This window comes from Diabrotica undecimpunctata, chromosome 2 (assembly GCF_040954645.1).
Source record: "Diabrotica undecimpunctata isolate CICGRU chromosome 2, icDiaUnde3, whole genome shotgun sequence".
Taxonomy (NCBI): domain Eukaryota; kingdom Metazoa; phylum Arthropoda; class Insecta; order Coleoptera; family Chrysomelidae; genus Diabrotica; species Diabrotica undecimpunctata.
In genome coordinates, this window is record NC_092804.1 from 15,806,804 (window position 1) to 15,822,935 (window position 16,132).

A 16,132-nucleotide genomic window follows, 5' to 3' on the forward strand; every position below is an offset into this window, starting at 1 on the left:
ATTTTATATGTTAAGGGTCTTATATATACACCTCACAACTAACATAACAATTCTTCAGAGACTAAGAAAAGACGAAGAAATTATTAAAATCCACAAGGAAAATAAATTCCTACAGCTGGCTGTATACCATGTATCACAAAAAGAGGTTTAAATCTTTGTATGTAGCTATATTTAAAAACCCTTAAAAAAAACAAACGTTTTCGGAATAATAATTCCATCATCAGGTTAAAAGCAGGTTAACATGCCTGAGCCACCAAAATATTAGAGTAAAACCCTTTACAAAAATTGAAGTTACCAAAAAATGTACAATATTTTGGTGACTCGGGCATGTTAACCTGCTTTTAACCTGATGATGAAATTATTATTCCGAAAACGTTTGTTTTTTTTATGTAGCCCTTTTAAGGGTTTTTAAATATACCTACATACAAAGATTTAAACCTCTTTTTTAAAGAAATTATTAACACCACAAAAAAACATAAAACGGGCTTACTTCGGCCTTACTATTCGTAATAATAAATACCGACTTGATTCTATAAGGCAACATTTAGGGCAAGAGGGACCCTGGAGGAAGACGTATAACCTGACTGACCAATCTTATGAAATAAAAGTGGCCTAACGTCAATTGTCAAAAAATCTATTTCGAGTGCTTTGAATAGAATCGGATGCTACCTAGCTACAAGACCAAAAATGCTACCTTCACATCGAATAGCTCGTCTATGATTTACACGGTTATATGGAGCAACGGAGTAAAGTTTTTTATATTGATGAGCCACTTTTTTGTCGGCGATCAAATGATGATTTAGAACGGTTATTGGGCAAAGAAGAACGATATTTGACGGGTATCTTTCAAATATGATTCAGTTATCATTTTTACCATCCAGAATATTTTTTTCGTTTATCGTCCAAATATTTCTTTTTAGTACCAAATATCAGAACAGAAGAGATACATAATATTATAGAGTTATTGAAGAGGTGTTTTATGTCGTCCGGTAATAAAAGCACCTTTATTTTGACATATACGCTTGCGCAGTTTTGCGTCCTTTAATAAAATAAAGGCAGCCTTCTTCTTCTTCTTTATATGCAATGTTGTTCATTGGCGAATTGATACCTCTATGGAAGGTTGTCACTCGATATTTTGCGCGGTTGTCCGATACTTCTGCCGATTGGTGACTTTTCTCTTGCTATTTTGACGACACGGGTCTCCTCCATTCTGCGTATGTGGTTATTCCATTCTTTTTTTCTATTTTGTGTCCATCACTGTACGTTAATTTCCTTCTAATGTCTTTACTTCTCTTTCGATCTCTCAGCGTATTTCCTGTAATTCTTCTCAGTACTCCCATCTCTACCGTTTCCCAGTAGCCTTTGCGTTGTAGCTGTGTCGAGTCTTGTTTCTGAGGCATATGTCACTATTGGTTTTACACTGGCTTGATAAATGCTTGACTTAATCTCAGTGTTAATGTGCCTGTTTCGCCATATAGTGTTATTAAGGCATCCTATTTGCTTTTTGTACTTGATCTATCACTTCTTTGTCCAGATCTCCATAGCTAGACAGTGTAATTCCTAGATATTTTATTTCCATTACTTGTTCAATACTGATGCCATCAATTTCTATTTTACATTTGGTTGGTTCTTTGCTGACTACTATTGTGTTAGTTTTCTGAGATGAGATTATCACATTAAATTCTTTTGCTCTTATGTTAAATCTGTGGACCAGTCTTTGCTGACTATCCTCATCTTGGACTATTAATATTACGTCGTCTGCGTAACAGAGTATTTTTATTTCTTTGTTTCCCATTCTGTATTCTCTTCCTTTGTTAACGCTTTTGATGATTTCATCCATGATCAAATTGAAGAACATGGGGCTCAATGAATCCCTTTGTCTTATTCCGCTGCCTATTTCTATAGGTTCTGTAAGTTGTCCATCTATTCTGACTTACATTTTGTTGTTTTGGTAGATGTTTTCGATAGTTTTTATAATATTTAGGGGAACTTCTCTAATATACAGAAGATGAACATACATCTTTGAGTCTTACTCTGTCAAACGCTTTCTTTAGGTCAATCAGACACAGAAATGCTGGTCTATTATAAATACACTAGTGATTTTTCAGTAATTTGCTTTATAACGAATATTGGATTTGTACACGATCTTCCACTACGAAAACCCTGATGTTCATCTGCTAAACTTATCCTCTGATTTATTAGCACTTGTAAAATTTTAGTTGTAAGTTTTAGCGTAGTATTTAACAGGTTTATACCTCTGTAGTTTTCTGGCTGTTTTTTATCTCCTTTTTTGAATATTAGTTCCTCGTTCTCCATTCTTCCGGTATTTTATTGTGTTGTATAATTTTATTAATTAATGTTATTAATTGTTCTGTGATTGCTGCTCCACAATATTTCAGTAATTCGTTTGGTATCCCGTCTTTACCTGCTGCTTTTCTGTTCTTCGGAGAACTTACGTAACCTGTCAAATTAGAGTAGTAGTGTTTATACGGAGACGGGAGAAAGAGGTAACTTCACTTATATTTATATAGATATTTGATCAAATTTGTTGTATGTTTGGTTTTATTTAATGAATATGGTTTTTAGTATTATTATTATTCTCAATTAGTAAATCTTAATTATTGTTTTAAGTTATACCGATAATATTTATAAGTAACAACTCCTATTTCTTCATCATTTGCGCCAGCTGAACTAGCTATATCTAATGGTTCTTCAACATTGTAAGATGAGTATTATGAATTATAGAATTCTTTAAATAACAATCTAATTAAATTGATCATATTACTCTTTTCAATGATCTTATTTTAAGTAACAAATATGATCTTATAGGCATCTATAGGTTATTTATATTATTCAAAAATCTTTAATGTCATTTGTCAAAATAAAAGATTTCTTTAACAGCAGCTTTACATCTAGACCATGCAAGTCTCATGCAATGTAAAGACGACACGCGATATTTTCATGCAATATCTGAGCTAGACGAAAAATTAGAACGTGTTCTATTGTTCATGCTATTTTGATGCAATTTATCGTCAAAATTCATGTTGCCAATTTAACAAAATTTAGTTTAGAATAAAACTTATCCTTATTGAGTAACTGTAAATGTTAATTATTGGATGTGAGTTTTTCTGACTTTGTTCAAGTGGATGAAGATGTTGCTGTCTCAGGTTCACTAACCGATGGCGAAATTTTATTCGCGACACATACGAATGAAAAAAGTGTCGATGAAGATGAGTACGATACATTAGAACCTTTGGCAGAAGTGTCAGTTAAGGAAGCTAGATCCTCATTCGATACCTTACAAACCTTCTGTCTACAAAACGAAAGTGATGAAAATGCATTTCAGGCACTTTTTCTCTTAAAAAAATTATTGAGCAGTTTGAGCAGCAGAAATGTGCTTTGAAGCAAATCAGTATCATACAGTTCTTTCGAAAGATTGATTAAATCACATTATGAAGACATAAATACATGTATGTACACGAATGTACCTCTAAACTTTTGTCATCGTTATAGAATAGCATAATAGCAGAATAAATGATAATTGATCAACACTTATTAATTCTAAGTTTTATTTATTTTCTCTCACAAATTTCGAACCATTTTAAATTTCAAACACTCAATAATTCGTAATATTTTAAGAGACCCTCGAGTTTCGAATTAACGAGAGTCGGCTGTATGTTTTAGATTTTTGTTTATATAGGTTTTATATCAAACACCCTGTATAATTGCATCTATATATTTCCACTCTATAAATTAGAAATAAACAAAAAGTTTATAAGCATTATGATTCTTAATTTGTTACTTACTTGATCATTATATAGTCCGAAAACACCTATTTAAGTATTTACTATTGGTGAAATAAAAAACCGGCCACTCTGAAATATTTCATGAAAAGTTTTGCTGGTTTTTGGTTAAGAATGTTTTAAATTAATCGGTACACTTACATGTATACAAAAATACCGATTCGTATCGATTAAGATGTGACTCTCGATAGTCTGAATACACTTCTTTAAAATCCGAAACATCTTAAAAATATCATGCAATATATAAATAAGATACTACTTAAAAATTGTGATAAATTCCATACTTTTGATTGTCCCTGTGGCCGCTGTGAAAACATCATCAGATAGCGCTACAGTTTTTTTTTTAATCTTGATTTGACTCAAAGCATCCTCCCATTCTTCCTAGTAAAGCACACTTTGTTGCTAAAGTTACTTTGACAGGGTCATTTCCATCAATCCTCACAGTCATAACTGATGACTTTTTAAATAAGTTGCTGAAAATTCATCTTCAATTCTCTGCTTCAAATGTTTACTTAGTTCAATCATTATTTTGTGACCTTCAAAACACAGCAATGTTTCGTTTTTAAAAAATACTACTGAATCCTGAGACTTTCAGTGCATTTTGGTAAAATGCCAAACAAGGTTCCATTTCGTCATGTGTTAAAAAATTGCCACAGCGCAGTGGGACATTCGTCTTCTCCCAATGATATAAAATAATCTTTTTAAATTAATTTTTTAGCTCGTTCCACGGTAGGGAGAAGTGAAAACCATCTCGTCCATGCCGCAGGACAGAAGCAAAGTCAGCATCGTGGATCACATCAAAATATTTCAGAGCGTCAATTCGTTTTGCGTAATATGAAAAATGTTTATGTAACTTCAGAATGAAATTCTCTAAATCAAAATTACTGTTAACCAGCCTATGCTTTACACTATTGTGTAATATGTGTGCAGAACATCCCACTGATAAAATGTTGTCAATATCATGGTGCCATAATTGAAAAACTGAATTGTGGTAGCCAAAGTTTACATTTGCATTATCTGCACAGTAACTGGTAGGGCGTTTGGTATCAATATTGCGCTCTTTCAATCGTGTCACTAAATTCATATGGATGGCTGATGCAGTTTCATTTGCATCTCATAAAAGTCAAGTACACACATTTTTAAATTTGTAGTTGGGCTATAAAATCTCACCATTAGTGGAAACATTTTAGTGGCACCATGATTGGAGGCATCAGTAGCTACACTATAAAATATATCATTTTGTAAAGTTTCCACTGCCTCTTGAGTCGATGCTGGACCTAAAACGTTGTGTGCAATGGTACTTGCCCTAGTTCGTCCAATGTTCGTCAATTTATCAGCTATTTTAGAATCATCATACAAAGTATGGTCGAGTTGTGTATCGCAATCTAGTGAATTGAATGATAAACAATGCTTGACCGAGTGGTGCGTCTTCGTGACTTCAGCGGCTATCACTTTTTCTTCTTGAGTGCTCATTTGATGCTTTTTTGGGGTTCCATTACATTTTTTGTGTTTTCAATATCATTCTTGCCACCATGAGATATGCTAAACTCTTTTTGGCACAATGTACAAAGTACTCTATTTGAATCGGATTTGATGAGTAATTTTTCGTCCAAACATCAAGGAAAGAATACATTCTTCTTTGTTTCTTTTTTTTTTCGGAGTTAAGTTGAAGCATCGGTTTTTACTTCGGTATCAGTTTCCAGATCACTCATTATATATTTTATATACACTCTTATATCGTTAAAAACTTTACAAAACAAAAATTGCATTATTTAATTCATGCATGCACCCACAGTTATGTCAATAAACCAACAACAAAAACAACATAACCTAAAATTCATAAACGAAAATCGTTACAAGCAGTTAAAAAACATTTGTATGTTTTAAATAATTGTATGTTTACTATTGCTTACCTGCAAAGAACCTCTTTACGAGCGTAGGCGCAAAATTTCGGGCCAATGCTTTTTAAATGCATTCATTTTTTTCGAATCCTGAGAAAACTAACAAATATTTTTGAAAAATTTAAACGCAGAATGAAAGATTACATTATTACCGAGGGCCGAAAGTCCCTTAAAATAAACAAAAAGTTTTTTTGAATGAAATATTTGAAATTAAAAATCACACTAAATTTTCTCTTTTTTTTTCACCCCTGTAACTTATTAAAATAAACATTACAGAAGTTTTCAGGGACTTTCGGCCCTCGGTAATAATGTATTCTTTCATTCTGCGTTCAAATTTTTCAAAAATATTTATTAGTTTTCTCAGGATTCGAGAAAAATGAATGCATTTAAAAAGCATTGGCCCGAAATTTTGCGCCTACGCTCTTAAATACACTTCAAATCTTTGCCTAAATTTATAAGACACAAACGAAACTCACAATGTGAACGGATGATTGATGAATAACGAATGAAATGAAGAAAGAAGCAAGAAGCACATCGCGAAGTGATCACGCACGTCTCTGAGTTCTCTCTCCCGCTCACTCTTTTAGTGAACGCACTACTACTTCGAACAAGTTATTTTTTTTAACTTATTTGTAAAATATTTACTAAGTGCTTGAGTGAAACCTAACACTATTTTTTGTACTGAAAATCGGGAAGTCCCGCGCAAATCGGGACACCTGGCAATGCTAGCTGCGGCAGCCAGGCTGCCTAGAGCTCGGGGTCCCTAAATGCCATATTTTGAAACATAATATAGAATTGTTCTGCTTTATTTTAGGTGTGTTGTCTATAATGCAGCTGTTGGTGTCCCAAATAAATCAATATTTTGTTCTATTTTTAGGATTCATGTCCACTTAATGACTCTCTATGGATTGCTGAAAATAATGGTTTGGATTACGGCTCAGGAATGGCCTATTCATTTTTCCATGGATATTTAAATTTAGTTCTTCCAAAGACGGGTACACAAGACAAACATTTAAAAGAAATAATGGAAGACTACGAAGATATTAACGGCATAAAGTTTGCAGTACATAAACTATTTGTACTGATACCGAAATCGATGAAATGTTTTGTTAGTTTGAAAAACGAATATTCGCCTTCTATGGATGAAAGTAGGGTAAGTAAAGCTAATATAAAAATACACCAAGATAAGAACATAGCTAAGTAACCTTATACCGGGATAGAGGTGCCGATAATCAAATTGTTGCACAATTTATACAAACTTCTAGCAATTTTCGAAAAAAACAATATTTGGTTGAATGGTAAAGCACTCGGCTATTATTCTTATGAACCTGGGACCAAAAGTCAGGTCGAGGATTATTTTTTACTTTTTTATATATCGGTGTATTTTTTTAATACATTTTATGGAAATTCTTTAGTAGGAACCTTCCATTCTACTATGAGGTGGACCATTAAATTGTAAAATATTTCAATTAGGATATGATCGATTTGGTTTCTGGTGCTCCCAACTGGTGATATTAAGTATCGAGTTTGGTTTATGGGTTCTTATGATTAAAACATGATTTTCCCACTACTATTCCTTCTTCGGGTGCCCTATTAAACTTAGCCCATTGTCATTAGTTAAATCGTGAAGGCTGAATTTATCAATATAGCCTTGGTAGCATGACTCTTTTCATATCTGGCCGTTTATATCCCAAATAATTATGTTGATATCATTTTTTGTGCAGCTGGCATATGCCCTTTCAAGGTCTTTATAGGATTGGCATTTCACTTAACCGCTTTCCACCTCAGTAGGCGTATGAACGTTGATTGCACAAAGAATGCTTCTCTTAATGCAGTAAAGACTGAATGGAACTGTTGACTTTTTTTGGATGGTATTTGGTGCGATTTTCCCTGGAAAGATCCTTATTTTAGGCTTCAGTAACTCCTTTAAGCTGTCGTGATATTTAGGTTTGTCGACTGGCGTGGTAAGTTCGCGGAGAATTCGAAAACGATTGTTAGCGATCTTCTTGGCTATTTTTTAGTTCGGGGAGGTGGAGTGTGGATTGTGGCTGTTGTGCTTCTTCTGTCAAAACAAGGATTTTTATCTATGTTGCGAGATATGCCGATACTCCTTTACCTTAGTTTGATACTATTTACTCGTATAGAATTTTTCATTTAAAAATGAGTGCACGTCATTCTACACCTTGGAGAATATTTTTTTCATCTGAAACATAATGATGTAATGGAACCATTGAACATCTTCTTAACTAAGTTGTCTCTTAATAATTTTAAAGTTACATGTTTGTCTACAACGAAAACACTATGATTTAATAAACATTTCTTATGAACAATCATTCTGTCTACATTTGCTAATTTGTCAAGTTCTTATTTGTTTTGTACATGTCGTAAATAACATCACGAATACCACTGACATTCAACTCTTCTGTATTAGTTTGTCTTTTTTTTAATGCCGTTTTTTAGGGGGCGATTTTAAAAGTTCATTATTTTTAACACTTAAGAAATATTATTAACAGTAGATACATTTAGATTTAAGACTACTACAACACACTAAAATACATAAGAAAAAATTTTAATACAAAATTATATATTCTAAATTCTTTAACTTACCTCTTTCAGAGCATTTAATAGTAAAAACGTCCTGCCATTATTTCTTGTTCAAAATAATCTATTATCAGCTTTCTACAGACTATTCAGTTGTTTTTGGCATAGCACAATCACAATACACAACAATAATTAGTTTTTAAAGATATTAAGCTAAATTTAATATGTATTTATAAAAACAATTTATGAATATATAATATTGTGAATTAAATTGTGTAAGAAATCAAATTATAAACGAAATTCTTACTCTAAAAAAGCGGCAACACTGTAAACAATTTTGCCAAACGCTGAACTGTCATTGAAATTTGAAGTATTCTCGTATCAATGGCGTACGATTGTTTAATATATTTAATTAAAATTATTATTTTTTGGAGTATTAAACTTACACAGTTATTTCATAATATTTATATTAATAATAACAAACGTTTTTAGTTATTTAATCAATATAATTCTAAAATTCTCAATATAATCATGGTTACATTTTTCTGATTACTATACCATGTTGATGCCTATGAAAGGTCGAGTAGTTCCGTATGGGTGTCGTATTATTAGCTGTGTTAGGGAAATTTGAATTCTAAGCTTGATGTTCTGGAAACTTTAGTTATAAGTGAAGTCACTTTGTATAAATCGTGACGTGCAACGCTTTTACTTTGAAAAATAGTATATTAACCTTTTTTCTTCGTTTTGAACGTTTTGACGTTCCTTTTTTAGGTAGCTGTAGCTTCCTTTGTAGATGTATTAGTTGTTGCTCTATCAAGGTTTTATCGCTCCGTCTCTATCCTGACAATTAAAAACTGTGCAGCCCAAACTTATTCGCTTTAAAAGGAAAAAGACAGTTACGATTTGATTTCACGTATAGTGCGTCTGTGTATCCGCTTATACGTATTTCGCCCTAAAAGGGCTCTTCAGAACGGCTATTCACAGTCGCTCTGAACGTGAAAATAAATCTTTTCTGTCTTAGGAAGCAACTCTGATATTAAAATCCGTAAACTAATTTTAGAAACCAAATTCAGATTATTGTCTTAATCTGTGCCTTCTAAGAATTGCGAGGCAAAACAGACGTTGATAAAGATGTTATTAAGAGACACGAGGAATCTAAAAATTGCATTCCACAACATATCTCCTCAACTAAGCAAAAATCCTTAGCGAATTGGTTTCTAGTACTCGTACAGAGTATATCAGAATAAAAGGAAAAAGACAGTTAAGATTTGATTTCACCTATACTGCGTTTTTGTATCCGCTTATACGTATTTCGCCCCAAAAGGGCTATTCACAGTCGCTCTGATCGTGAAAATAAATCTTTTCTGTCTTAGGAAGCAACTCTAACATGGCTTAGTATGGACGCAAATAGCGACATCTGATATTAAAATCCGTAAACTAATTTTCGAAACCAAATTCAGATTATTGCTTTAATCTGTGCCTTCTAAGAATTGCAAGGCAAAACAGACGTTGATAAAGATGTTATTAGAGACATGAGGAATCTAAAAATTGCATTCCGCAACATATCTCCTCAACTAAGCAAAAATCCTTAGCGAGCGAATGGGTTTCTAGTACTCGTATAGAGTATATCGGAATAAAGGAAAAAGACAGTTAAGATTTGATTTCACGCTTTACTAAATGACCTATACTACTTTACAGAACTTATAAAAACAAACAACTTTATAAATTTAATTATTTACTGTTCCGTTTCAAAACTTTATTATCGCTGTAATATTCTTCCCAAATTTTAATAGACCGATTAACTTCCTACTTCTTTCAATTCTAAAATTTATCCGAATACTCTCTTGTCAACTTGCTAGCTAAACTCCCTCCTTGGATCTGCTCCCAAAAACCAATCTCGATCTTTTTTAATTTTTTTTACATGTAGAAATAACAAATTTTTTATTTTTTCTTTTCTGTCATTTAAACATTGTGCATATTTTTGAATTATAACAATATATACATGATTTTTAGTCGTTAGAACAAAAAGTGATGACAGTTGCTGGAGTTCAAGACAGAGTATATAAAAACGCCGTTTATAAGATTAGTCTCAAGAAAAATGATTACATTTATGTCTCAGCAGAATACGCAACTCCTTTGAAGACTTTTAAAGATGTTTTTGACGACAGAGGAACACATTCAGGTATATATGTTATGTATATTACTGATTTCTAAAATAGGAGACTAAAATCACTCTGGCTCTAGAGAGTGGTATAGTCGTTATATATTTTTTGGGACAACTTCTTAACTTATAAATGTCATTCTTATTGTTTTTTATTATATATCTTACATTATATATCTTGATGTTTCAGAATATTACAACAAACATAAGAAGGACATTATTTTACAGTTCTATTTGACGCTTAAACAAGTATTAGAACAAAAAGGACTTAACCAATTTTGTGAACTGATATATTATGAAGGTAAGTTTACACGTGCTTGCTTTTACACTTTTTGTTTGTTTTTATACCGGTAACATAGCTGTTATTAACAATTAAAAAGTTAAGCATACGCTTAAACTTCAATATAGTATAATGTTCTAAATAAAAAAGTCCAAATTACACCAATATCTTCAGGCATAAAACATGCATTAGAATTCACAATATATTTTTGTATAAGCTCATCTAATATGTTCCTTTAATCACTAGAGATTATATAACTTAACATAAAGATATTATGTAATTGTTTACAAAAGTAGACTCTAATAACAAATTCTATATTGAAAATAAATTGTTGTTTAAAAGTTTTTCTTTTTTTGATTTTAATAGATGCCTTTGTTTTCGATATTTTATTGCACTGTAATTAACTTTTTTTAGCTGTTTAATACAATAAGCTGCTGTTTCTGACTTGAATTGCAAACTTATTGTAAATGCATTTCGTAAACACAACAAAACTCACTAAACTCTATAATGCTTTATTTGCATTAATCTTCAATGTGTCATATCTACATCCTAACTGAATAAAAATACATTTTATTGACCATCACCATTGATTAAAAACAGTACACAGTAGCATTATACTATAAATGGTAAGATAGGAACTTCCCGTAGCACAAATGAGGCCATTATTTTCAAAACTTGCTATTTGCTCGAAAGTCATTTTTTGGGAAATCGAAAAAAAAAACGACTAACGGCCGAGTAGTGTTTAGGTCAAAACGTAAAGAATTTTATTAATGTTGCTTAGAGTTTTGAGCAATAGAAATTAGAAGTTTCTAGTCTAAAATATTTACAAATTTTTAGAAAAAAAATAATGTTTATTACAAACAACCAGTTTTGCAAATAAATATATAAAATAATAACAAACCGTATTTAGTTCAATAAAAAACATGAGGGATTTATTCATGAAAATAAAACAAAATTTTTAATTATATAAAGAAAATGTTTAAACGAAAAAAAATCAAAATCAGTCTCAATCAGTCATGCTCAAACGAAAAAACAGTCAATTTCTGCATTTTGGCAATTTTCCAAACCATCAACGGTTGTTTCTGTTGAGGTAGAATCTGTCTTCAAATGTTCTTTGTAAAAATTTAGTTCAGGAAGGTTTCTCCAATTTTTTCCATAATGTTTGGAAAGGAGACTGTTAATAGTCCCTTTATTCCCCTTTAATTCTTTTCCCAGTGGTAATTTCTTAGGAGCCATTGAAGAAAGAGAAAAAATTTTCTTACAAACGCTTTTAGCTTTTCCAACGTCATCTCGGTAATTGGGTTCACCTTGGACTAGAACATTGTTGCCCGTTTTGTAAAAAATAAACCGCTTTACCTTATTAAATTCAAAGTGCCATGAACTAGGCAGCTTTATAACTCGTTTTGTTTGTGTCCTCCAATCAAACACATCCCAATCCATACCGATTTTCCGAACAGAGGAATGCTTTCTGATTAAATCATCGTAGCCACTAATTTCCACGTAAACAGGCATTTTTTTTAATGTCTTCTTCTATAAGGCCGAAAATACGACTAGGCGGAATAAAGGAATGACCGACGATCGGTATAAAATTAATTCAATTTGTTTAATATGATTCGGCTATTCTTCTAGAAGCCAATAGGCCAACATTGCCATCATATTCGAATTTTTGTTTTGTCCGCCGCAACCATCAACGAACAAACGTACTGTTTCTATGTTGACATCAAAATCAAAATTCTTCAGAGCATGTTGCAAAGCTGACGCTATTGTATTAGAATCTTTTCGAGAGTCAATTTCTGTCCACACGTAAGAAAACACATTTGTTGATCTTAGTTTATCGATAGAAGTTCCAGTCCAGCAACAACTGTAAAATTATTATAGTTGATGGCTGAAATATGCTGATTGATTAAGCAGTCTAGGCAGTGCTAAGTTTGACAGTCCAACGAAAAATAAGTTGTATTGGGTTTTGGATTTTTAAGGAGTTTAAAAAAAGACATTGCTTTTACGATATGAACACGATGCTCAGTGGCTAACTTTTGCCGAACAGCTAAAGAAGTTGCTACTTTCAACTGGTCCTTTGTTCTCAAGGAAGTGAAACAACAGTCAGTCAACGGAGTTCCAAAAGCGATGTTGTAGTTAACATTCACATGGCTCAGATGCGTCGTGTTCGCGCATGACGTAATTGGAGAGTTGAATTTGAATTCTTGTTGAAGTTAAATGGGATTTGTATGCATTCTGTGATGAAATTATTCAATTAGCATAATATAAAACGACTTTTTTGTGTTATTTGTTTACAAAAGACAAGAACAGTATAATATTAAAAAAAACTATAAGAAACTGGACGAAAGTACATTTCACTATGATACCTTGATATAATCCTCATCATCCCTAGTAAATACATAAATAGAGAGTGAGTTTGAGATTGTTCTGAAACTATTTTCTGGTGTCATGTTCCACACTAAATATTTAGCCTTTTTAAGTAACCTACAATGGTTATAGTTAATATTACATGCTTTTTATATTGAAATTAATTTTCCTGTCCGGAAATCGTTTTCCAAAAACGTTTTTTTTTTATAATTTTGATAAGATATTGATCCAATTTTACCGTAAGGTGTTGTAGTCAAAAAAATAGGTACATAATTTTTTCAATTTTTTAAATGACATTTGGGTGTTTTTGAAGTAATTTGCGCATTTTGAAATATACAGTTTTTTTTTTAGATTCTTATCAAAAAGATGGTGTTCCATGCTATTACGATGTGGGAAAAATCATTTACGAGAGAATCAAGGCATTGAAAAAGGAACTTTAATTAAAATAGTTATCAGGAGTAGACTCCTTGCATGTCTTTTTTATTTTCTATGTTGTTTTTTTTTATATTTTATATATTTTAACATAGTTTTAAAGATTGTGAACTGAAAGATCGATCTGGAATGTAACATGTACATTTTTTAAGACAAATAAATTCATTATTTTGTGTTACGCTTGCAGAATTATTGTAAACCTTATACTATTTTATTCTTATAATAAAAACAATTAAATAATTGTTATAAAAACCAAGAACCACCAATAATGTTTGTATTAACATAAATGTATTCAGAGCAGATTACTCAAAACATCTGGATAACTATTATGTAGGTCATTTTTTATCACTCAGAATATTTTTTCCATATGTCTCTAACTATATATAGTTGTGAGAGTTTTGCAAAGTATTTTATGCGATTTGAGGAAACAGCTTCGCCCGTAAGGTTTACATTAGACCGTTGAATTTCTTATTCTTCTGGAAATTTCTTCGTCTTTCTATCTGGAAAATGATATATATCTCTTTGTTATATTGAGTTTGTTATCGCATAACACTGCTTTACATTTAGATTTTCTTTTAGAAAGTCAAATCTTTTCCTATTAATTTGGCCATAATATAATCGTGATGATAGAATGCAAATGAAAAATGCTGAGATGTGTATATTTGCAGACGACATAGTATTAATTGCGGAAACTGCAGAAAAACTGAAATACAACTTAGAGAAATGGAACCTAGAAGCAAGCAAATACAACCTAAACGTAAACAAAGAGAAGACTCAGATAATGAAAATATCAAGGAAACAAGGGACGGAAGATCAAATAGAAGTAATGATATATCAACAAAAAATAATACAGACAAATTCATACAAATACTTAGGAACAGTAATCAACAACAAAGGAGACATCGAGGACGATCTTAACAACAGAATGGAAAACACAGGAAAACTATTCCAAGCACTAAATAGAGGATTCCTTAATAACAAAGAAATATCAACAAAGACCAAGATGACAATATACAAAACAATATTTAGACCTACAGTGACATATGGAGCAGAAAATTGAATATTAAACAAAAGACATCAGAGCAGAATTCAGGCAGCAGAGATGAAATACCTCAGAAGAACGATAGGAGTAAAAAGAACTGATAAAATCAGAAATGAAGAAATAAGAGAAAGACTCAAAATCAAACCGATACTCGAGTCAATCAAGGAGAAAAAATTGGCACGGTTCGGACATCTAACCCGGATGAACAATAATAGACAAGTAAAAAGAGTGTGGGACGCCAAACCAATAGGGAAGAACAGAAGAGGAAGACCCATTAAAGAATGGAACAGTGACATCTCGCAGATACTGCAGAGTAAGGGTAAGACTTGGCAGGAAGCAACACAGATGGCATCCAATAGGATGGAATGGAGAAAGTTCGTTAAGAGCTAGGACATCTCAGAAGACTGTCAAATATTGTAATTTAATGAATTGTATTTTCAACGGCCCAACACCGAAAGGTACAAATGGGTCTACAGATTAAGTAAAGTAAAAAATAATCGTGATGCTGATATTTTTCCTAAAATCCTGAGACAATAGCCTTAGCTATTGGTTCGGTTAGGTACCAAAAGCGTCTTTTCAAGCGGTACAAAAATCGTGTATTCTGAGAGTCATGTAGTGTTTTTTACTAACAAGTTGGAAAAAACTTCCAATTCGATCCCGAATTGTTTATTTGCGTATTCATCTGGTGGGAGCAACTACTAAGTTGTTGAGATTCTCAGAAAGATCAATGGAAGAGTTCAAATGGCTCGGAAGTGTTTTGATCTGTATATTCTTTGGACTCTGATCTGATTTGTTTAGCCTTCGAAAGTCAAAATTGTTCCAAAACTTGAGGATCTCTTAATTTCTTTCTAATACGTAATATTTAAAGATTGTATTTTTTATTTGTTTCACATTATAAGTACATTTAATATACAGTAGAGAATATGTCTACAGACATTTCTCTTATCTTACTTTACAACGTTTTTATCGAAGAAATCTTCAGTTTATAAATCTCTGGCAGTCATTGCATCTTGTATATATTCTCTTCACGACTGCTGGGTCTACCCCTTTTTCTTCTAGTGAGCGAAGTCCATTTTTCTATCTTTTTTGGCCTTATATTTTCAGTCATTCTCTGCAGGAGGGCATAGTTTAAATTTTTTCGCTTCAATTTTATCTATTATATCTAGATCAATTTCCATTTCTCTCCGAATATCGTTTCTTGCCCTATTAACTCTAATGAGCCGGAAAAATCGTCTCCAAAGAGTTCATTTCCATACGTATTTCCCAGAGTTCGGCCGTACATCCCAATACTTTCTATTATTGTTTTATAAAATCTTATTTTATTTTGTTATTGTATTGCTCCACAATAGTTCCTGTGACTATCTAGTGGCTAATCTTGATTGGCCAATCGTAGAATGTAATTCTTCTTTACTTCATGCTTTCTGATAGGCTTTCTGATTTTTCCTCTGCAACTAAGTTTTTTGTATATTAATTGTAAGATCCCACTTGGCGTACTCCTCTTCGAATTTTCTAAGTATATAGTCTTATATTACTCTCATCTTCCACTAGAATGGCTTGTTCATCAGCGAAATGTACCGTGTACAATCTTCCGCCTTCGATTGGGATGCC

General features: G+C 32.1%; 1 protein-coding gene and 1 long non-coding RNA gene across 4 annotated transcripts in view; one reads left to right on the top strand and one right to left on the bottom strand.

Moving 5' to 3' along the window:
* The window catches only part of LOC140434235 (uncharacterized), a 47,124-nt gene extending 43,281 nt beyond the window's left edge, over positions 1-3,843 (bottom strand). For all 3 annotated transcript variants that reach the window (XR_011950036.1, XR_011950033.1, XR_011950032.1), the window contains exon 1: positions 3,807-3,843. This is a non-coding gene — a long non-coding RNA (uncharacterized lncRNA). The remainder of the gene's footprint in view (positions 1-3,806) is intronic.
* Positions 1-13,660, top strand: part of Sting (transmembrane protein sting) — a 54,994-nt gene extending 41,334 nt beyond the window's left edge. Inside the window, exons 5-8 of the mRNA XM_072522337.1 lie at positions 6,582-6,857; positions 10,259-10,427; positions 10,597-10,707; positions 13,402-13,660. Of these exons, the coding sequence (XP_072378438.1) occupies positions 6,582-6,857; positions 10,259-10,427; positions 10,597-10,707; positions 13,402-13,490 (645 nt within the window). The 3' untranslated portion in view covers positions 13,491-13,660. The remainder of the gene's footprint in view (positions 1-6,581; positions 6,858-10,258; positions 10,428-10,596; positions 10,708-13,401) is intronic.
* Positions 13,661-16,132: the final 2,472 nt, after the last annotated feature.